Source organism: Thalassophryne amazonica, chromosome 2 (assembly GCF_902500255.1).
Source record: "Thalassophryne amazonica chromosome 2, fThaAma1.1, whole genome shotgun sequence".
NCBI classification, from domain to species: Eukaryota; Metazoa; Chordata; class Actinopteri; order Batrachoidiformes; family Batrachoididae; genus Thalassophryne; species Thalassophryne amazonica.
In genome coordinates, this window is record NC_047104.1 from 24,389,146 (window position 1) to 24,413,300 (window position 24,155).

Here is a 24,155-nt window from a genome sequence, read left to right on the forward strand (position 1 = left end):
TTACCAGAGAAGCAGAATGCAGTCTCGCTGTGCTCACACTGGGCAAGACCAATAATTCATCTTCTGCAATAAATGGATTTTACAGCGGCGGCCTGGACCCACTGTTTGTAACATTGCTTACTTGGAGGACGCTGTGATTTGTTGGGAACATGTCTCTGATGTTTGGGAAAGTGAGGACAGCTCCTGAGAGGAGTCCAGCTGAGTGTAACCTGGTTCTGCTCGGTGTGATGGGCTCAGGCAAATCAGGTTTGTCTGCATCTGGATCCTTAAAACCTGCAGCACAGCAAAGGTCGCCTCAATAAAAAAACAAATGTCTCACACTTTAGGATCGCTCAGCGAGATCTGCACCCAAAATCAGCAACAAATCATTTTATTCCAAACTGCAGGGGAAGCCGGGGCACAGTGGATCAGATATGTTGTTTTGTGGCAGCATAAACACATTATGCATAGGTTTAGGTCATTCTGTTGTGGATTCAATACAGCAAGTTATTGTTTATAAGGCTGTTTTATTTATGTCTCTCCAAGTGCAATTTACAGGTGTTTAAAATCAATTTTAAAATTTTTGACTGAGTGTGCCCCAGACACTGATTCACAAGGCACAGAGAATCAATGTCTGGGGCACAGTCAATCAACTTAGAATATAATGAAAAATAAAACAAAACACATGATTATAAAGATTTCTTCAAAATTATTAGATATATACTGATGTATATACAAACTATAATCCAGCAAACCAGCTATGTAATGTGTGAGTGTCTTATATACTGATATAAGTCCTTTAGAAACTATTATAAATACAAATGTCATCATTTCTGTTCAAATGTGAAAACAGTTGTTTATGTACACAAATTATAGAAATAATTCATGGAAGAATAAATGTATAAGCTTCAACAAGTAATATTTGTCATTCACTTGATACTGGGGCTTAATAAATCATTTTCTAGACTGAGTCACTGTGTCCCGGGTGCATGTGACACACATGAGTCATGTTATCAAATAGCTGATAGTCTGGAGAAGACATAACACATGTTCATCAGTTGAACGTGGTAGTCTTCTAACTAATTTTTGGATCACCTTTCCTCTGTTGTGAGAAATAAATACAAAGACACTGACATCCACAAAATTTACTTTTGATAGGAAAAAACTAACTTCACTTGCCACTTAGTTCTACCCTTAATGTATCCAAAAACAAAACACTAATTTATAAGGGGGATGTCTTTATGCATACAAATATGGCATAACTGCTACAAATATATATATATATATATATATATATATATATATATATATATATATATATATATATATATATATATATATATATATATATATATGTAGTTTAACAGATATAGCACCTGATTCACTATGTCTTAAAAATTATCTAAATGAATCCCAAATGCTAAACTTGGCAACTTCACCTTTTTCATAATTTGGTTTGTGTTGTGTGTTGGGGGGTGGGGCTGGATATTTTGGTGTTCTTTTCTTTTCTTTGCTCTCCAGGTGGCATGAGAACTGATTTGTCTGTGGAGAAGGTGCTGGCTGAAGAATCCTTCACCCTCATCAACATCATGTGTAGCACCTGTGAATGGTGCTCACATGCAACCTTAAAGACTTTCAGCTGAAGCAGATAATTGGATGGCGTTCTGCATTTAAGTCATGTGTGATTCAAGCAGAACTGCCGGGAACCCGACCTTGTGATGTTCGTTTGTGAGACGCTGAGGACCGCGCCTGGGTTTGACACATCGAGCCTGTGAAGCAAGGAAGGGTGAGGGACACATGCTGTCAGCACACATCAAAGGTGATTAAGTGTTTGACTAATTGTTGATAGTAACTTGGTATTTTGTTACGCAGTAAACTTGAATTGTGATGAGGATTGTGCAGCTCGCTTCTCACTGCTGTGGCATGCGGACAAGTGGTCCTCCACCTGTTGTGAGAAGCTGCTTATTTGCATAAAGCTTAAAATACAGACCTGTATGTGTTGCTGATAGTGTGTGTCTTTTGAAGGATATTAGTTGTAACTGCTAACTTACCTCACCTCTTCTATGCTTCGCAGAGAGTCAGTTTGTCGTGTCCACCTGGGGGGTGTTTAGCGGTGGTAGTGGGTCCAGGAGCGCCGGGCTTCGATCCTTTTGGGCGCTGGAGAGCGTGCCAGCCTTCACTCCACCAGAAGGACACTATTTCTGTTTTTTACACTTTTTATGCACTAGTGGGTGAATTAAATGTATTGTTTTTGGAACCGCTTTTCTGGTTATTTGTAGCGCTGGGTTCCGTCTGACGCAGGTCCGCTCCTCAACCCGCGTCGACACATAACAGTTTGTCTAATTTATGACTTTGTGCTGTAGATCGTTCTAGAAATGTTCTGGACAGTTTTGAAAAGCCAAACATGGTAATATGGAGATGGAGATATTTTACTGCCATTTCTAACATACTTATGTGGATTATATTTTATAGTCAGGTCCATAAGTACTTGGACAGTAACATTTCTTTTTTAGTTTTTGCCTCTGTAAACTACCACAATGGATTTGAATCAAGATGTGATTGCAGTACAGATCTTCAGCTTTAAATCAAGGGATTTAACAAACATATTGCATTAGCCATTTAGGAATTAGCGCCATTTTCATACACAGACCCTCCATTTCCAGAGCCCATAAGTTGGACAAACTATAACTGGACAAACTAAATGCAATTATTTCTTAATATATTTCTTCACTTTTCCAGCCGGTTCTCTCCAGACAAGTCAGGGAATGAATTCAGTCCATCCAGAAAGTTTTCACAGCACATACTTTTTCTATATTATGTTATGTTACAGCCCTATTTCAAAATAGACAAAATAATTGTTTTTCCTCAAGATTCTACACACAAAACCCCATAATAATATGAAAAAATATATTTATACGAATTTATTAAAAATAAAAAACTAAGAAATCACATGTACATAAGTATTCACAGCCTTTGTCGTGAAGCTCAAAATTGAGCTCCAGTACATCTTGTTTCCAGTGATCATCCTTGAGATGTTTCTGCAGCTTAATTGGAGTTCAACTGGGGTAAATTCAGTTGATTGGATTGGATTTGGACATGATTTCCTCTGTTGAGAGAGGAGAACCTTCCAAAAGGACAACCATCTCTGCAGCAATCCACCAATCAGGCCTGTATGGTAGAGTGGCCAGACAGAAGCCACTCCTTAGTAAAAGGCACATGGCAGCCCATCTGGAGTTTGCCAAAAGGCACCTGAAGGACTCTTAGAGCATGAAAACAAAATTCTCTGATCTGATGAGACAAAGATTGAACTCTTTGGCGTGAATGCCAGGTGCCATGTCTGGAGGAAACCAGGCACCATCCCTACAGTGAAGCATGGTGGTGGCAGCATCATGCTGTGGGGATGTTTTTCAGTGACAGGAACTGGGAGACTAGTCAGGACTGAGGGAAAAATGAATGCAGCAATATACAGAGACATCCTGGATGAAAACCTGCTCCAGAGCACTCTTGACCTCAGACTTGGGGCGATGGTCCATCTTTCAGCAGGACAATGACCCGAAGCACACAGCAAAGATATCAAAGAAGTGGCTTCAGGTCAACTCTGTGAATGTCCTTGAGTGACCCAGCCAGAGCCCAGACCTGAACTGATTGAACATCTCTGGAGAGATCTGAAAATGTCTGTGCACCGATGCTCCTCATCCAACCTGATGGAGCTTGAGAGGTGCTACAAAAAGGAATGGGCAAAACTGCCCAGAGATAGGGGCACCAAGCTTGTGGCATCATATTCAAGAAGACTTAAGGCTGTAATTACTGCCAAAGATGCATCAACAAAGTATTGAGCAAAAGGTGTGAATAGAATTTTGTGTGAAAAAAAATTTTTTTTCTCCATTTTGGAATAAGGTTGTAACATAAAATGTGGATAAAGTGAAGCGCTGCGAATACTTTCCAGATGCACTGTATAGCACATAAAGGGTTGATGTGAATTTGCTGTTGATCAGAGCCAAAAAAACCCTCATTATTAAACACTGTGATAACCCCCCCAGTCAGGAGATAAGTGGCCAATCTTGAATGTTTGTGATGTTTTTTTTTTTGCCCGTTTTAGACTCTGTGTTTTATCTGATGGTCCTGATACGCCCTGTGAGTTTCATCACGCAGAACTTTGATGTGTTTATGTGGCTGAGTTTTTCTCACGGCCCTCACGGTGACCCCGCTCCCATGAGGCCGTGCTGCACTCACTGTTTCTAAGTAAGATACTTTCTCTTGTTTTGCAGCGCTGACGGTGAAATTCCTCACGAAGCGCTTCATCAGTGAATACGACCCCCATCTCGGTGAGGTTTATGCTTCCTAATTATTCTGCTGAGAAATCCATGTCTCAGTAAGTGTTCAATTTACTCTGTGTTTCCCACAATGGTGCCACCTAGAGGATATCTATTCATCAGAAGAGGTTGTGGACCAGCAGCTTGTTGTTGTGAAAGTGATGGACACATATGACCAGGTATGGCCCCGCTTCTTAACTGGCTGAGCCAGGAGATCGCATGCAGGCTCACGGGCCCCAATGGGCCATGCCCACGTTTGTACCAGGTCCTCAGTTGTCGGTACACATCACCAACAGTCTATGATCAGAAACACACAACCATCAGAACTGGACATTCACTCAACAGTGTGTACAAAATATTTTAAAATGTCCACCTGTGTGTTTAGTGATGGACAATTTTGGTCACATCTGAAGGACCGAGGATCGTGTTGGACCAGGACTAATATTTGCACCAGGCTTAGTCCAGTTTGGTTAATTTTTCAAACATCTTGTCACGTAACAATTGTGTGGAGGACTTGAACAGCAAATATGTCAATGAGTGGGTGAGTTGGTGGATTAGTCCATCCCAACCAGGTTCTGTTAACAATAACTCAAGAATGAATACATTCAATTTATCTGGATGTCTCCAGATAAAAGGGCATATGACACAGGTAAACTGATTACAATCTGGTGAACTTTGATGCATCAGATTAATTGAGAAAGCAGCTTTGTTTAGCCTATGCAATATCCTATAGACATGTCACCTGCTGGACATCTTGCACACCTGCACGAGACCCTAATGAATTAAGATAGCAATCACTGGAGAAATGTGACAACCACTGGGTGGCCAAATTGGACAAAATACAAAATATACAATGGGGTGGGGGGGAGTTAAACCAGAATGAAATGATGGGTGGGACATTTATGTGAAGGCTCTCAGTTGTCCAGGTGGTTTCCATAGTAGAGAAGCTTGAATCTTCGACTGGACTGGGTTGCTTGACGCGAGGACGTTTTGTTTCTAATTGCAGAAGCGGCAATCCACTCTCCCGTCAGAAGCATTGCTTTAGCTTGGCTTTTAACGCAACGCTTTTGACGTATCTAAAAAGCAACGCGTCTCATTGAAAATAATGCTTTTTAGACCGACTTTTGATGCATTTGATGCTTCCGACGCGTTCAATGTGAAAGGCCCATAAAGACAGGATCCCTAGTTACAAACAGAGCAATGTGGTGTATTCTATCAAATGTCAGGAAAACTGTAAGGAACACTACATAGGTGAGACGAAGCAGCCATTGCACAAAAGACTATACCAGCACCGCAGAGAGGGCATCTGTGGACCTCAGTCTGCAGTTCATCTCAACCTTAAAGACACTAACCACACATTTGAGGACAAGGAAGTTAAAATCTTAGCCAGAGAAAAGAAATGGTCTGAGAGGGGAGTGAAAGAAGCATTGTATGTGAAACAGTTGAAATCCAGCCTTAACCGGGGAGGGGGTCTGAGACACTCTTTGTCCCCTGTTTACAATGGGGTACTCAGGTCAAAGCAGTTTCAGTCTTTTGTTCATGATAATAAGTCATTCACGTCATCAGGAGAGGTGTCAGGAGAGGTGTCAATCCCATCGTTAGGAGGGACAGCTGCCCTGCCATTAGGAGGGTGCCAACTAGAGCACAATAGGTGCTAATAAGCAAAGTGCGCATCTCAGGCTGCGCGGTGCATTATGGGTAGGCTAAATTTTTCAGCTACCAACCCACAAGCTATGGCGGCAGAAAGCAGCGAGGAGTGCTGTGATTTGGATCATTTCAGCCGCTGGAAGGTTGACGATTTAAAGTGTTTTTGTAAGCTCCGCGGATTGCCTATTACAACCAGGACTACGTATGGCAGTGGACAGAAATGGAAAGAAGAGCTGGTTGTGCTTGCGTGTGCTGCATCTGTACAGAAAGTACCGTTAGTGCCGACGAAGGAGGAAGAGCGCGTTGCTGTCGAAAATGACCAGTGCTTGTTGATAGTTGGAGACAAACAAATTTCTGACCCCTTGAAGGCAACTGACGGATGGTTATATGAAGTCCAGAGACTGAAACTGTGGATACTGCAGAATATTTGCTAAGCAGGGATGAGAAATCGCTGCCCCACCGGCTTCATAATGACGACAATGACGGTGAGTCTCACATATAACCTTTGGTGTCACGTTTGCTTTGATAACTTGACATACAATGATATGTGCATGCATGCAGTTTGTTTATAGTCAATTATTATTGTCAATTTTACAATATTACGCGCCACGTCATTCATGGCGCAACATTACAGTCATAAGCTGATGCATGAAAACGGCGGCACGGTTTCAGAATATTGACAAAATAAATTTGTGCAAGAAACTTACAATTTTAGTCCGTCTTTTACGTCCCTCTGGATCTTTCTTTTCTGTGGCGAAATTGTATAGAATGAACAGAGGTTTATAACCACATTTCTTCTTCTTTCTGTCTTTGTTTGGACTCGGCGGAGCATTGCAATCGTGTGTTTTTAGCCAACTTTCAAGCCTATAAATTCCGTTCGAGCATTTGAAAACAGCACAATGTGCCCCTGTCATTAAGGCTTAAAGCCTTTGAAACAATCCCTGTAAAAGCCTTAACTTTTACAGACCGCTAATGCTACTGTATACGAAATTCAGTGGGAACAGTGTGAGTGTGGTAGCTGGAATTTTTTCCCCCGTTTGACCCATGCATGCACAGATGTGATGCGCACTTCGCTTATTAGAGCAATTGTTTAGTCACTAGCCCATAGCAGTCTGCCTCTTGGTATGAGGGGTCTAGTTCTGTTATTCTTCTCTACAAGAGTCAAGACAGAAGTCAGAGTACCAGAGCAAGAAATTTAGCTGAGGAAGCTTCTGTGATTAGAAGCGAAACATCCTCGCGTCAAGCAACCCAGTCCAATTGAAGATTCAAGCTTCTCTACAATGGGTGGTACATATAAATGGGAGAATAAAAAGTTTTTATCCTGTTCTGCAAATTCTTCATTACAAACTCACAACACTGCTCTGAAACATTTTGAATTCCTTCTATTATTGTCACACAGTCTAAATCAGGGGTGGGCAACTTGTTCCAGAAAGGGCCAAGAGGGTGCAGGTTTTCTTAGCAGCCACTGACTGCACCAGGTGATTTCACTGACTAATATCACTTTGAGCAGATGGAATCAGTTAATCAGTGAAATCACCTGGTACAGTCAGTGGCTGCTAAGAAAACATGCACCTTTCTGGAACAAGTTGCCCACCCCTGGTCTAAATGAAAAGGAACACATCGTGTGCTGTTCTCAACACTGCCATCTGCTGGGCAGTTCAAGAGTGTGCATCCATTTCAAATAAAGAATTACATATTAAAAAGGCAACAGTGTTGGAGTCTGTATGTGCACAAGCACATATATGTGTGGCTCTTTTTCTCCATCTGTCCACCTGTGAAGTCTGATTATTATTACGTCCGCCAAGGACGTAATAAGATCACCTGCATTTATTTATATGGCTTTTAGCGAGATTACGTAAAAACTACTGCACGGATTTTGACAAAATTTTCACCACAGATAGATATTAGGCCACGGAAGACTCCATTACATTTTGGAGGTGATCTGGATCCAGATCCGGATTCTGGATCAAGTTTATTTTTATACAGTCTTTGAAGGATTACATCAAAAATACTTTACGGATTTTCATCACGGATACATACTGGGCCGTGGAAGGCTCCACTGAACTTTGGAGGTGATCTGGATCCAGATCAAGATTTCACTTTATACAGGCTTTGAAGGATTACTTCAAAACCACTTAACAGATTCTCTCCAAATTTTCACCACAGATAGATATCAGGGCATGGAAGACTCCACTGAAGTTTGGAGGTGATCTGGATCTGGATTGGCGGACATCAGAAATCTCTGTTTACTCTTGTTAATCAGTGCACCAACACACCAAAATTAAAGCCACAGCCACATCTGAAAATGTCACACACGCGTAGAGAACATGTTGGATGGGTTATAAACAAAATGAAGTTCACCAACAACAAAACATGAACTAATTTCTGAACTAATTTCCATAAAATTTTTGGCATTTTCTGAACACAAACCCACATGTGATCTTGACCTCTGACACTGATTCCTTTTTTTTTTTTTTTTTACATTATGTTGTTATTTAGGAACTCAGATGTTTAGTTAAGTCAGGTTAAGTTATGGAGTAGTGGTGGGGCCTCATAAGTTCATTACTTCAGCAGACTCCTTTTCGACATGTGAACTCAATGTTGCAGAGTGCAGGTACTTGCTTCACTGTGTTTTGTTGGAAACTAACTTTCTGACCTCTGACCATATCAACCTTGACCCCAAAGACTGAACTTTGGCAAACTGGATCTCACTTGGACAATTCCAGAACCCACCAACATGTACGAGGTCTGTCCATAAAGTATCGTACCTTTTTAATTTTTTTTTAAACTATATGGATTTGATTCATTTGTTTTTACGTCAGACATGCTTGAACCCTCGTGCGCATGCGTGAGTTTTTCCACGCCTGTTGGTGACGTCATTCGCCTGTGAACACGCCTTGTGGAAGGAGTTGTCCCGCCCCGTCATTTTCATCGAAAGCCAGATAAATTTTTCGAATGGTTTCCAGGTGCCAGTCTCTAACAGCTTCTGAAAAAATTCTGATGGAAAAAAACCCCAAATCATTCCGCCATTTCCAGACAATGAAAATCCGACGACGGGGCAGGACCACTCCTTCCACAAGGCGTGCTCACAGGCGAATGACGTCACCGACAGGCATGGAAAAACTCACGCATGCGCACGAGGGTTCAAGCTTGTCTGACGTGAAAACATATGAATCAAATCCATATAGTTAAAAAAAAAAGGTACGATACTTTATGGACAGACCTCGTATGTCCACTCTGATCTCCATACATCAGAGTGGGGGTCAAAGGCCAAACGTTTGACGCACCCCCCACTTCAGTGTCTACCAAATTCGGCTCACATATGTCGGTGGGTTCTAGAATTGCCCAGGCGAGATCAAATATACCGAAGGTCAGTAAGTGAGGTTGAGGTGATTGAGCTCAAAGATCAAAATGGAAGTTTTTCTGTTGGGAAGGTGTAGTGACATGTTGTGAATTGCACAACGGAATACAGACAATTGCAGTTGAGGAGTACAGTCAGTCATACACAAGGTGACGTGTGGGCAGGCTCGAGGATAGAAGACGTCTGTCCAGAGAAGAGCCGGATCCCACACGGCTTCCACTGCCAACGGATCTGAAGAACACCGGAGCCGCCAAGTCCTGGGTCCCAGGTGGTCACTGTCTCCACCGTCTCCAGCTGTCAGACCAGGTACTGCTGGCAGAAACAGAAACAGTTAATGGTGGGTGTGTGAAGACACACCCAGTAATTGTTCACTGAGTAGTTCCTCCGGGAGGGAGAACCTCCACGTCCAGATACAATATCACCCGTGCAGCTCCTATTGGTCTCCTTCCTGGATGGAGTGAGAGACGAAGACCGTCGTCCTCTCACTGTCCGCCAATCCAGCCTTTAATAGACCTCGCAGGAACATGGCTGCACACAGACCACTGTTAAGTTATAATAGTAATCACCGCAGAGAAAATTACCTTGTTCGGTAGCTGATTTCTCGGCGAGGAGGTGGAGTTGCAGTCCGGCCTTTGTAGTGATGGTGATGAGTGACAGCTGGTGCTGATAAGTGACAGCTGTCACTCCCATTGGCTCCGACGCCCTCTCGTGCTTGGAGCCCGCACTCCAAGCAGGGCGCTATCTGGTGGTGGTGGGCAAGCAGTACCTCCTCTTCAGCGGCCCACACAACATTTTCTTTTCAATTTGCATCAAACGTGGCACATACTGTATGTGGAGGCAGCTTCTGGAATTCACCAGATCAGCTCCAATGAGCCAGAGGTCAATCACTGGGGTCAAGGTGATTGCGATAAAAGGTCATAATTGAGATATATCGCTCTCTTTCTTCCCCCACTCTGATGTCTATACAGTGTTTTGGTGGGTTCTGAAATTGCCCATGTTACAGTTCAGCAGTATGTTGGCTTTTTTTTTTTTCCTAGTAAAAGTTGCTCTTGGTCACTTTAGAAGCAAGTTTCAGGAAGACACGTCTGCTGCATGTTAGGAACAGTCAAGTCAAATCAGATGTTTATTAAATAACAATCAGTCACAAGGTTGTTTCTGTTCTATAAAGTGTTTCAAGAAACAGCACGTGGAGGCCAACAAAGACACATTAAAGAAAACTGTAACATGACGTGTGTTTGGACGACATTGTGTTGTAACGAAATTAATTTCAAATTGGACTTCTCACATGATGATGTCTCCCTTAAAGGGTTTTCTTTTGATGGTTGCCAGTCAAAGTGTGTACCATTGTTGTCGTTATTGTCTGTGTGTCCACATGGAGGACGGTCCTGTGAACACTGAGCGCTACCTGTCGTGGGCCAGTGCCTTCCTGGTGGTCTACAGCATCGATAATGTGCACAGCTTTAAGGGTTGCCAGCCGTACCTGGAGACCATCACCCTCCACAACAAAAGCCTCAAGTCACAAAGTCCCATCATCCTGCTGGGCAACAAGCTAGACATGGACAGATACAGGTCTGTGCCTCACACTTCTCTCTTTCGGTGTCTGTCTGTCTGTCCCTTTAAATGGAAAGAAACTGCTGCTCGCCACGCCCCCTGTGAGTCTTCCAACGGGGGTCTGTTCCACAGGCTGTGTGGGCGTGGCTCAGTGTGAACCTCTCAGAAAGCGCAGGAGTTTAGATATCAACGTGCGACATGAGTGATTTTAAGTGTAAATTTTTAAAGCTTGTTTATAACATGACATGATGTTTGAATTTTTAGAATGTTAGTATAAAATAAGCTATAATGTTTCTGTGAGGTTTGGTTAAAATCTGGCAAAATATAATCCCTTTAAGAAAATGTGTGCTGACACTAAAATTGTTGTGGCATTCCCTCGGTGGGGAGAAAGATCGAGTCCCGGACCGGACATCTACATCCAGGATCGATCTAGAGACGCAAGTGTGTGGGTTTGTTTAATGTGGGAATGTTGCTGCACACCGAAAAACCCACGGTCCTTGACAGACCCTTAAGTCCTGGTTACACAGCACTAACGAAGGACATCGAAGCCAAAATGAAACAAGAAGTCTGGACTTACGTTGACAGCATTTAACCGTTATCCAACGTCGTCCCTGTAGCTGGTGCTTCATCAGAATTTTCAAACTGTTGAAAATGTGAACGAATCCTGACGACAACTTCAATTCGTCCGTATTCCGTTTTGCTTTCTGGCTTGACGGTTCCTCAACGTTTGTGTTGTTCCTGTACAGTCAGCGTTCTGTTTTATTGTCGTCCAACCTCTCAAGTCCAACGTCTTGCATGAACATTGATGATATCTGAACGGATCAATAACTAAAGATCCGACAAGCTGAACGTGACTCGTCCATGTGTGGGATTAATAGTAACGTTTTCATACAAACACAATAGTGCCAAGAACATTTGATCATCTATAACTATTTATGCATGTTGCAGCCGTCTATGGCTCCAACGTGCATGTGAGGACACACGTTGTAGTGAAGACAGACCTGTTGTCAAGATAGCGCAGCTGCAGGTGGCTGTGGCGAGCACAGATTCGCTGCAGTTGAGTTGCAACCCATCACCTCCTTCACTCAGATCCACCATTGACGAATTCTTGAGTCACCAGAGCCCTGCCGGCCATCTTGTGTAGGGTTCCTGTTGGGCCATCACGGTTACGGTAAACGGAACATGGAAACAAATTCTGATGGAAATCCGTATGCAAACGGAGGTTTTGCACAAATGGATATATCGTCATGAGCTTGATTTTTTTGGTGCCCCCCTCCCCCGGCACTTGGGGGGGGGGGGCACCAGTGCATGATGAGCATGTGCAGAACGATGGCACTGCATAAGCTGTACTTTACTCTTACATTTGTTTGTAGCTAATATGGTGTATCGCTGAGGTAACATTATGTCACTCACAACGATGTGACAACTCCTATGTGGAACAACTCATGGGCGCACACTTGGAAAGGGAGGGGTGAGGATTGGTCACAATCTTGAAACCTCACAACTAGATGCTGCTGAAAACTCAGTCTCCATAATTAGTGCAGCAGCTAAGAGAATATTTAGAGCAAAATCCTGCAAATGGTGATACAAGCATCAAATTCGGCACAAATACTCCTTAGACATGAACTCTTTTAAAAAACCGACTAGCCACTTGAATTTTCAATAGGCAACCAGCTAGGTGTGAATTGAAGAATTACACGGGTCAAAATTAAAAATGCCCCAATCAAATTGAAAACTACACTACATTATTTGTCTGATTATAACGATTCCAAAAAGGTATAGTTTGGACTAACTATGACTGAATGTTCAGGGGTTGTGAGGTAAAAACAGCAAAAATTGTGACAAAGGTCAGTGCCAGTTTGTACAGGGGTCAAAAATTTATGTTGCTCCAATTTTGGTAAAAAAAATTATGCAGATTATTAGTTGAGTTAACAGGGTTTTAAAAAGGAATAGTTTCGACCATGTATTATGCTTAGTTATTATCATGTTACAGGGTAACATATGTCACACGTCATAGAATCCAATGGACATTGACCTTATTTGACCTTTACTATGGAGACCAAGCATTCAACACAGTCAAAACTATTCCATATATTAATCCTATTAGCAGCAGAGACAGGCAGACCCAAGCAGGAAAACCCAGCAAGAGAATGACCAAACCAAAACCAAAGAAATGCAAAAATAACCATCTGATCACAAGAACAAAATAAAACAGAAAACCAAACAAAAACTCAAACCCTGACAAACGGGTTGTTTTCAAACAGTTTTTTACATTAATGAGGTAAGCATGCACACATTTAGCTCTGTAGGGATTAGGGATGACCCAGTTCTTTTTAAGAATCATTAAGACATGATTCGATCCACCGACATCAATAGCCTTATTCGCTTAAAGATTCCACTACTGGTCCTTCAGAGCGGCTGTTGTTTTTGAGGGTGTTTATTGGGAAAACTATCATACCCTCTGCAGGGTCTGCAATCAATCACTTCTGCAGCAGCTGTGCTTGAAGCAACGAAGCAGTGCTCTGACCCACTGCTTCGTTGGTTCTCTGTTTCGCTGCTTTTCAGAAGCGGCAACTACACTTCTTAATCTTTCTCAAAGACATTAAAAGATGTCAATCGTGAGTCGCTTTTGTGTAGATTAAAGTCAATAACCTGGATGTTTGTATCACTCCAAACGCTGCGCTGCTCTCTGCAAAGTCAAGTTAGAAAGATACAGTCTGGTCAGAATTAACAACTTCAAAGCAAATCATTGTTTTAAATCAAATGACACCTCTTTCCAAATGTTGTAATACAGAGAACAAACCAAAACATTTTTTTCTCCCAAAATGAAACGCCATTCAATTTTTTTGAATTACATCCTGACGTGCAGCACATCCGGCTGAGCTCAGCTCAGAGTTACATTCATGCCGTTAATGTCTGAAAGTAAATGCTTTTGACAAAAACTACAGATTTTTTTTTATTTCTTTTTATGTCCAGATATCTAGGATCCACCATGTACAGATTTTATTTATATCCAGAGATCAATGATCCCGTGACCATGTACAGATTTTATTTCTATTCATGTCCAGAGATCAAGGGTCCAGTGACCAATTATATATTTATTTACTTTTTAAGACTCAATAAAATGTTGTTGACATAGAAAACCTGTAAAGCCTACTGTTAGTACACAGAAAATTCACAGGAGGTATTAATAAGGGAATCGGATTGATAACGGCATTGTTATTGATAAGAGTCCCTTCACACATTGTACGATTGTGGTCAAATTGCGCATGAATCAGGAATCCTATGCAATACATGTAAAATTGGAGCTGCCTCGTACACCTGTTGCTACAACTATTTGCGCAGCTGAAAGACAGAGTGTGAGCTGTGAGAGCCCATCGAACCCTCTGGCGGCAGGTGTCGGCCAAATTCCGGTGACACACATGAACATCTAACACTGCTCGCGTGGCACTTAGAAAATGTGTGGCCATTTGCGCTATTAGCACGACAACAGTCAGCAGACCCTCACTTTTGAGGTGGTGGTGAAATTTGTCTAAGCACCCCCACGACTGTGGAGTTGCCGAGTACACATGGTGTGTCAGAGTGTCGTCTCCCCCCGCAACAGATGTGTGCATGTGTTCCGCACACTCCTCCTGCTCCCCCCACAACGTGCGTGCGTTTAGTTCACGTGCCCCCGCAGGCAAGGCGCCTCTCATCTGATCAGAGTGACACCTTGGTCTGTGCGCTGACCGGACAGGGGCGTGGCTGGCTGGTTGACATCTCTGGTCCTGGATGTCACAGCTGCAGAACACGTACCATGTTTTGAGAGACATGCATGTGTATGTGCTTGCTGTCCTCACGTGGAAATATATAAAAATATATACCGCTTTTGCGACGGGCTGGAGAGTGCGTCAGTTCATGTGGACACGCAGCAGGTGATCTGAAGGTCACGTCTGTCTGACAGGATACATGTGTCCTGTGAGCGGCGTGCCGCAGGACTATATGACAAGCCAACGGTGTGACAAATACGCCACTTTTAGTCATGTATCAGCAGAAATACACCATAACAAATGCCATTTGGTCAGTTTTTCTGCACATTTTACAGGATAGCAATGGTAGCACAGTGGTAAAGTTTCTGGCTGGCAATCAGAGCTTTTGTAAATTGCAGGTTCGAATCCCATGGGTGGCATGAATTTTTTTTTTTTTTCACAGCAGCTGCGCTGTGAGACATCTTGCAATTTCAATTTATTTTCATTTATATAGCATCAAATCACAACAAAGTTGCTTCAAGGCGCTTCACACAAGTAAGGTCTAACCTTACCAGCTCCTTGCACTGTGTTCCCGCTGCGACAGTTTCATGCAGGACACCGTCACGGGCACAAAACCGTTGCAGCTTAATTGTTCACGCCTGCCTGTCAGCTCGATGTTTTTGTGATTCGCTCATAAGAGCTGTTCTGCTGTGATTCGCCCTGATTTGTACTATGTGTGAAGGGGCCCAAAAATCCTCCATGATAGGGATCCTCCATGTGCAGGCAGATGCTTCTTGTGACATTTCCAGCTCTACAATGTGACAAGGAACAATTTACTCTGAGTCTTTTGGTGTAGATGTTGAACATGCAATAGTGTACCAGACTGATTAAAATAGTTTTTTTTGTCTTGCATAGAAACATGAATTCAAACACATCTAAAAATAGGAGTCAAGTTGAAAAATGCCAGATTTCCCCCGTCAGTGTCAGAGAGTTTGAGACTTTCACCGGAGTGACATTTGAACAGACAATTTTAACATTTACCTGAGTCGGTTTCTCCTAAGCTGTGCTTTCAGGTCATTAACAGTACATCACCATATCTGATGATTACATTTTGAAGCTGTGAATATATATTTTTTTGTAATATTGTAACCAAGTGATATCTTTGTGGCTTCTGATGGGGTTAAAATGCCAGACTTCCTGCTCATGAGACCAATGCGCTACCAGATCAGCCAAGCAGGGCCATGCTTCAGTCTAGATTTCACACAGAGTTTTCAGGATGAGGTTGTCACACGTTCAAAACGCTGAGCAGCTTTTGTTTTTGCTCAGGCAGGTGAGTACATCTGATGGTAAGGCCCTCGCCTCCCGTTTCGGCTGTCTCTTCTACGAGGTGTCAGCCTGTTTGGACTTTCGCTCGGTGCAACACGTTTTCCACGAGGCGGTGAGGAAGGTGAGATGGGATGGTGAGCCCGGCTGCTCGGTCCCAGCCGTCTACATCAGTGACGATAAACCTCTGGTGTCTTCAGCACCTGCCTTCACCACCCCCTGCTACAGGGAGCTGCCGGCCCCCGCCACCGCCAAGCTGGTCACCGTCAAGTCATCCAGAGCACAGAGCAAACGGCGAGCCGCCACTCTGACCCTGCTCAAAGGCTTCAAGATCTTCTGAAAGGTCATGGGTGTGGTCCTTTCAGCTCTGCTACATGGACAAAATAACAAACGTCTGCACAATATGATGGAAAATAAGAGGTTGTTACAAACCGTCACCTTGTGTTTTTGGTGTGTCTGTGAGCAGTTCTACCCCTGAACCAACTCTAATTCAGCCATAATAATCAGCTCCATCATTTCTATTTATTAACTCTGCATTCAGTTATTTATTTACAAAGAGTGTTGCATTCATATTTTTACTTAGTCAAGAATGGTGTGACAAAGAATGGAGTGACAGTTATTTCAGTGACGGCTACGTTTTCCACATTCCAGATGTCTTTTGCATGCAGCAACAAACATGAATTAAGACGAAATAAATACATAAATACATACATTATAAATACACAGATAAAATAAGTATATGTAAAAAATATTTATTTTATCTTTTATTTATGCATTTATTTTAAGTTTAATATGTGTATAGGTTTTCTATCCCGTCAGATCTCAGAAGCTAAGTAGTGTGGCATCTGGTTAGTACTTGGATGGGAGACCTCTTTGGAACACCAGCAGCTGTGTGTGTTTCTCCAAGTAACACTGGAGTTGCATCAGGAAGGGCATCCGGCGCAAAACTTGTGCCAAATGCTAGTGTGGATCTGGCTATATCCGCTGTAACGACCCCAAACAAAAACAGAAGCAGCCGAAAGGACAACAACAACGTGTGTATAGGTTGTCTCAAACAACTTTTAAAATGCTTTGTTTGCTCTTTAAAAAGCATACATTTTGTCACTAGGGCTTCATTTACTTTTTGCAGAGACCCTGAAGTTTATTTTGAAACCAAGTAAGCGCTAGGAAAAATGCCGAGACCAACCCTACAGCAACAGACAAAAATGATTGAACTTGCACCAGACGAAACATGCCCAACAGGAGCAACGTCTTTACGAAATGATTTGGGAATTCTAGCTGCTTGAGCTATGTACTCAGACCCACAGGAGAAACAACCTGATCCAGATGAGAACCCAGTGGTATCAGCAAGATGAGACACCACCCCATACAGCCATGCAGGGAAACAAGGCTTTTTCTCAAACAACATTTTGAACGCCTCTTTATCTCTCTACGGTGACGTTGAGTGAGTGACCATTCCCCTGACCTTACTCCTTTAGACTTCTTCTCGTGGGGGTATCTCAAGAACAGGATCTATGGAAACCCTAGGCCTCAGACTCTTGTTCACCTGAAGGAAAACATCCACCTAGAAATTCGGAACATTCCTCAGGAAACATTTCCCAAAGTGATGGAGAACATGACAACATGTTTGCAGGCAGTAATTGGACAACGTGGAGACTATGCAGTGGGGAATAAGTTTCATTACACTAGAAGTCTTTCAGAAAGCGCTGTAACTAGGTTTAAGGATATGATTCCTTCTTTATGTTCTCTAATGTCATATACCAACACAGAGCAGAGTAGCTACCTAAACTCTGTAAGGGAGTTAGAGTATCTCGTCAATAGTTTTACATCCTCATTGAAGACAACTTTGGATGCTGTAGCTCCTCTGAAAAAGAGAGCTTTAAATCAGAAGTGTCTGACTCCGTGGTATAACTCACAAACTCGTAGCTTAAAGCAGATAACCCGTAAGTTGGAGAGGAAATGGCGTCTCACTAATTTAGAAGATCTTCACTTAGCCTGGAAAAAGAGTTTGTTGCTGTATAAAAAAGCCCTCCGTAAAGCTAGGACATCTTTCTACTCATCACTAATTGAAGAAAATAAGAACAACCCCAGGTTTCTTTTCAGCACTGTAGCCAGGCTGACAAAGAGTCAGAGCTCTATTGAGCTGAGTATTCCATTAACTTTAACTAGTAATGACTTCATGACTTTCTTTGCTAACAAAATTTTGACTATTAGAGAAAAAATTACTCATAACCATCCCAAAGATGTATCGTTATCTTTGGCTGCTTTCAGTGATGCCGGTATTTGGTTAGACTCTTTCTCTCCGATTGTTCTGTCTGAGTTATTTTCATTAGTTACTTCATCCAAACCATCAACATGTTTATTAGACCCCATTCCTGCCAGGCTGCTCAAGGAAGTCCTACCATTATTTAATGCTTCAATCTTAAATATGATCAATCTATCTTTGTTAGTTGGTTATGTACCACAGGCCTTTAAGGTGGCAGTAATTAAACCATTACTTAAAAAGCCATCACTTGACCCAGCTATCTTAGCTAATTATAGGCCAATCTCCAACCTTCCTTTTCTCTCAAAGATTCTTGAGAGGGTAGTTGTAAAACAGCTAACTGATCACCTGCAGAGGAATGGTCTATTTGAAGAGTTTCAGTCAGGTTTTAGAATTCATCATAGTACAGAAACAGCATTAGTGAAGGTTACAAATGATCTTCTTATGGCTTCGGACAGTGGACTTATCTCTGTGCTTGTTCTGTTGGACCTCAGTGCTGCTTTTGATACTATTGACCATAAAATTTTATTACAGAGATTAGAGCATGTCATAGGTATTAAAGGCACTGCGCTGCGGTGGTTTGAATCATATTTGTCTAATAGATTACAGTTTGTTCATGTAAATGGGGAATCTTCTTCACAGACTAAAGTTAATTATGGAGTTCCACAAGGTTCTGTGCTAGGACCAATTTTATTCACTTTATACATGCTTCCCTTAGGCAGTATTATTAGACGGTATTGCTTAAATTTTCATTGTTACGCAGATGATACCCAGCTTTATCTATCCATAAAGCCAGAGGATACACACCAATTAGCTAAACTGCAGGATTGTCTTACAGACATAAAGACATGGATGACCTCTAATTTCCTGCTTTTAAACTCAGATAAAACTGAAGTTATTGTACTTGGCCCCACAAATCTTAGAAGCATGGTGTCTAACCAGATCGTTACTCTGGATGGCATTTCCCTGATCTCTAGTAATACTGTGAGAAATCTTGGAGTCATTTTTGATCAGGATATGTCATTCAAAGCGCATATTAAACAAATATGTAGGACTGCCTTTTTGCATTTACGCAATATCTCTAAAATCAGAAAGGTCTTGTCTCAGAGTGATGCTGAAAAACTAATTCATGCATTTATTTCCTCTAGGCTGGACTATTGTAATTCATTATTATCAGGTTGTCCTAAAAGTTCCCTAAAAAGCCTTCAGTTGGTTCAGAATGCTGCAGCTAGAGTACTGACGGGGACTAGCAGGAGAGAGCATATCTCACCCGTGTTGGCCTCTCTTCATTGGCTTCCTGTTAATTCTAGAATAGAATTTAAAATTCTTCTTCTTACTTATAAGGTTTTGAATAATCAGGTCCCATCTTATCTTAGGGACCTCGTAGTACCATATTACCCCATTAGAGCGCTTCGCTCTCAGACTGCGGGCTTACTTGTAGTTCCTTGGGTTTGTAAGAGTAGAATGGGAGGCAGAGCCTTCAGCTTTCAGGCTCCTCTCCTGTGGAACCAGCTCCCAATTCAGGTCAGGGAGACAGATACCCTCTCTACTTTTAAGATTAGGCTTAAAACTTTCCTTTTCGCTAAGGCTTATAGTTAGGGCTGGATCGGGTGACCCTGGACCATCCCTTGGTTATGTTGCTTTAGACGTAGACTGTGGGGGGTTCCCATGATGCACTGTTTCTTTCTCTTTTTGCTCCGTATGCATCACTCTGCATTTAATCATTAGTGATCGATCTCTGCCCCCCTTCTCGGCATGTCTTTTTCCTGGTTCTTTCCCTCAGCCCCAACCAGTCTCAGCAGAAGACTGCCCCTCCCTGAGCCTGGTTCTGCTGGAGGTTTCTTCCTGTTAAAAGGGAGTTTTTCCTTCCCACTGTGGCCAAGTGCTTGCTCATAGGGGGTCGTTTTGACCGTTGGGGTTTTTCATAATTATTGTATGGCCTTGCCTTACAATATGGAGCGCCTTGGGGCAACTGTTTGTTGTGATTTGGCGCTATATAAGAAAAAAGTTGATTGATTGATTGACTATGTCAAACATGCTGTCTAAAAGAAAACGACACCGTATCCCAAAGTTAACATTTTGGGGTGGATAGTGCGCTTGCTTTCAGTGCAGAAGGTTCCTGGTTCAAACCCCACCCCTGCCCAGCCCAGTCATGTTTTTTTGTGCTCCCGTTACGAAATGATTCAAATATTACAAACCCTACTCCTACCCCCAACCCTAACCTTAACCATAACCTAACCCTACTCCAGTGGTGGGCACAGCTAACCAAAAAGTAGCTTCGATAACAGCTAACCAAAAAGTTATCTTTTGTAAAGCTAAACCAATAAATCACCCAAAAATTTATTAGAAGCTATAGCTAACCGATAACTTTCAAAATCGATTTAACGCCACAATCCAAACCCAAGCAATGAATCACCACTACTGTCTTTGTGAACTGTGCCCCCTGCTGGAAGCTCCTGTTTACTACATATTTTACTCTACCGCAGCAAATTAAGCATGACCACCAGCTTGTCACAAAAAAGTTATTATTCCTTAACCGCATACAGCAGTTTTGTTGTTAGGCAGAGGTCTTGGAAAATAAAGCAGTTTGACTTATGGTTTTGATTTATAAATCAAATTATTCTGGATAGAATAACTACATTAATGACAATTCTGTCATCTGTACAAAATTAAAATATAACATATATCTTTCAATTTTAAATAATGCACTAATTCTAAAATTTTGTAACAAACACACACAGATGCCAAAGGGAAAGTGAGCCTCCGCTAACACTGATTGGTTGACTCATTCATTCTATGTAAAAACAAACACATTAATGTGAGGTGTGCGTTGGTGTTTACATATAAATGTGCTTTTATAAAATATGCAATTTTTTCATATGTAAAAAAAAAAATCCATTTGCAAAAGCGAAAAGTCCAGTTATGATTAGACAACCATCTGATATAACCAGGGTCAAAATGCATAGAACACTGCCATCTACTGGCGCCCAGACACTCAGACCCTAACCCATAATCCTTTGTGCACCAGAGAGTTGCTGCGGTTTAAACAGCACAGAGAGAAAACACATGACGACAATTGTAAATGAACATTATACAAACAAAATGTACATTTTTATTTCGTTTCATCAGCTGCAGCAACTCTCTGGTGCACAAAGGATTATGAGATATCTCAATACTTAGGGTGAATACTGCCATGAACACTACTGGCCAGTAGATGGCAGTAGAGACCGTGAAAACTTGCCAAAACAAATATTCCAAATAATCCGTGTCTGCTATGTTGACTCTGTGTGGAATTTAATAAACACAAACCAAATTTCAGACATCTTATATATATTACTCTGGAACAAAGATGACAAACAGTGTTGTAAAGGACAAAAGCGAGGACATTATAGAGCAAACAGGAAGCCATTGCAGCAGTGATTCCAACTGAAAATAATGGAAAAGCAACCTGAGCTTCTTCTTGCATTTTTACATAAAACAAACACAATAACAACGTCTATAAACACAGAGAATATACACCCCTGGCAAAAATTATGGAATCACCGGCCTCAGAGGATGTTCATTCAGTTGTTTAATTTTGTAGAAAAAAAGCAGATCACAGACATGACACAAAACTAAAGTCATTTCAAATGGCAACTTTCTGGCTTTAAGAAACACTATAAGAAATCAGGAAAAAAATTGTGGCAGTCAGTAACGGTTACTTTTTTAGACCAAGCAGAGGGAAAAAAAAAAAATGGACTCACTCAATTCTGAGGAAAAAATGATGTAATCACCCTGTAAATTTTCATCCCCAAAACTAACACCTGCATCAAATCAGATCTGCTCGTTAGTCTGCATCTAAAAAGGAGTGATCACACCTTGGAGAGCTGTTGCACCAAGTGGACTGACATGAATCATGGCTCCAACACGAGAGATGTCAGTTGAAACAAAGGAGAGGATTATCAAACTCTTAAAGAGGGTAAATCATCACGCAATGTTGCAAAAGATGTTGGTTGTTCACAGTCAGCTGTGTCTAAACTCTGGACCAAATACAAACAACATGGGAAGGTTGTTAAAGGCAAACATACTGGTAGACCAAGGAAGACATCAAAGCGTCAAGACAGAAAACTTAAAGCAATATATTTCAAAAATCGAAAATGCACAACAAAACAAATGAGGAACGAATGGGAAGAAACTGGAGTCAATGTCTGTGACCGAACTGTAAGAAACCGCCTAAAGGAAATGGGATTTACATACAGAAAAGCTAAACGAAAGCCATTATTAACACCTAAACAGAAAAAAACAAGGTTACAATGGGCTAAGGAAAAGCAATCGTGGACTGTGGATGACTGGATGAAAGTCATATTCAGTGATGAATCTCGAATCTGCATTGGGCAAGGTGATGATGCTGGAACTTTTGTTTGGTGCCATTCCAATGAGATTTATAAAGATAACTGCCTGAAGAGAACATGTAAATTTCCACAGTCATTGATGATATGGGGCTGCATGTCAGGTAAAGGCACTGGGGAGATGGCTGTCATTACATCATCAATAAATGCACAAGTTTACGTTGATATTTTGGACACTTTTCTTATCTCATCAATTGAAAGGATGTTTGGGGATGATGAAATCATTTTTCAAGATGATAATGCATCTTGCCATAGAGCAAAAACTGTGAAAACATTCCTTGCAAAAAGACACATAGGCTCAATGTCATGGCCTGCAAATAGTCCGGATCTTAATCCAATTGAAAATCTTTGGTGGAAGTTGAAGAAAATGGTCCATGACAAGGCTCCAACCTGCAAAGCTGATCTGGCAACAGCAATCAGAGAAAGTTGGAGCCAGATTGATGAAGAGTACTGTTTGTCACTCATTAAGTCCATGCCTCAGAGACTGCAAGCTGTTATAAAAGCCAGAGGTGGTGCAACAAAATATCAGTGATTTCATGATTCCATAACTTTTTCCTCAGAATTGAGTGATTCCATATTTTTTTCCCTCTGCTTGGTCTAAAAAAGTAACCGTTACTGACTGCCACAATTTTTTTTTCCTGATTTCTTATAGTGTTTCTTAAAGCCAGAAAGTTGCCATTTGAAATGACTTTAGTTTTGTGTCATGTCTTTTTTTCTACAAAATTAAAAAACTGAATGAACATCCTCCGAGGCCGGTGATTCCATAATTTTTGCCAGGGGTTGTATTCACGAGAGTTTTTGACACAGTATACAAGGGTTTCTGTTGTCCGTGTGGAGCCTGATCAGAACGTCTCAAATGCATTTCTCTTGTCGTAAATTTTTACCCATAATGCACTGCTGAGGCATGTCCGCACTAAAACCTTCAAAATTAGTGCAGTACTTTAAAACTAAAACATATAGCTGATATTTTCACTTTATAAAACTACATTCACTAAGCTTGCAATAATATGTCAACGGTCTAAAAATGATCAGACCAAAATTTATCAGAAGATAATTGATCCGATGATGGTTTTCAAAGTTGTCTGAAAAGCTAATCCAATAATGAACACATTGGCTTCGATAATTAGCGGTTAGCGGATTAGTGGAACTGTGCCCACCACTGCCCTACTCCTTCCCCCAACCCTAACCATAACCACCCCGACACCCCCCCCCCCCCCCCCCACTTCACTTATAAAATCGTGCAGCCATCATGGAATGTATTAGAATGAATTTGTGCTGCCATGATGAAAATGAGGCACTTTTCGTGACAATATCACAAACCAATAGATTAATGTATATTTCGTGCTGCTGAATCACGACATGCCATGAGACTGGATGCCACATTTCTCCATGTAATGTGGAGTTGCATCAGGAAGGGCATCTGGTGTAAAGGTTGTGCCAAATCATCATCTAGACCCACTGTGGATCTGCAGTGGTGACTTCAAATGAAAACAAGGAAGCAGTTGTCGGGACTTACTTTTACAACAAACTTCAACCTTTCAGCTTTATATCCAGACACATATCTATTTAAAAAAAATGTTATGACCACCTTATATGCAGTTT

The 24,155-nt window shown here is 41.7% G+C and overlaps 1 protein-coding gene across 1 annotated transcript; it reads left to right on the plus strand.

The window, feature by feature from the left end:
- Window positions 1-16,502, plus strand: rasl12 (RAS-like, family 12). The gene is made up of 5 exons (XM_034184428.1): window positions 1-246; window positions 4,248-4,304; window positions 4,398-4,471; window positions 10,679-10,869; window positions 15,906-16,502. Exons 1-5 carry the CDS (start codon window positions 150-152, stop codon window positions 16,240-16,242), a joined length of 756 nt encoding a protein of 251 aa, XP_034040319.1. The 5' UTR covers window positions 1-149; the 3' UTR covers window positions 16,243-16,502.
- Window positions 16,503-24,155: the final 7,653 nt, after the last annotated feature.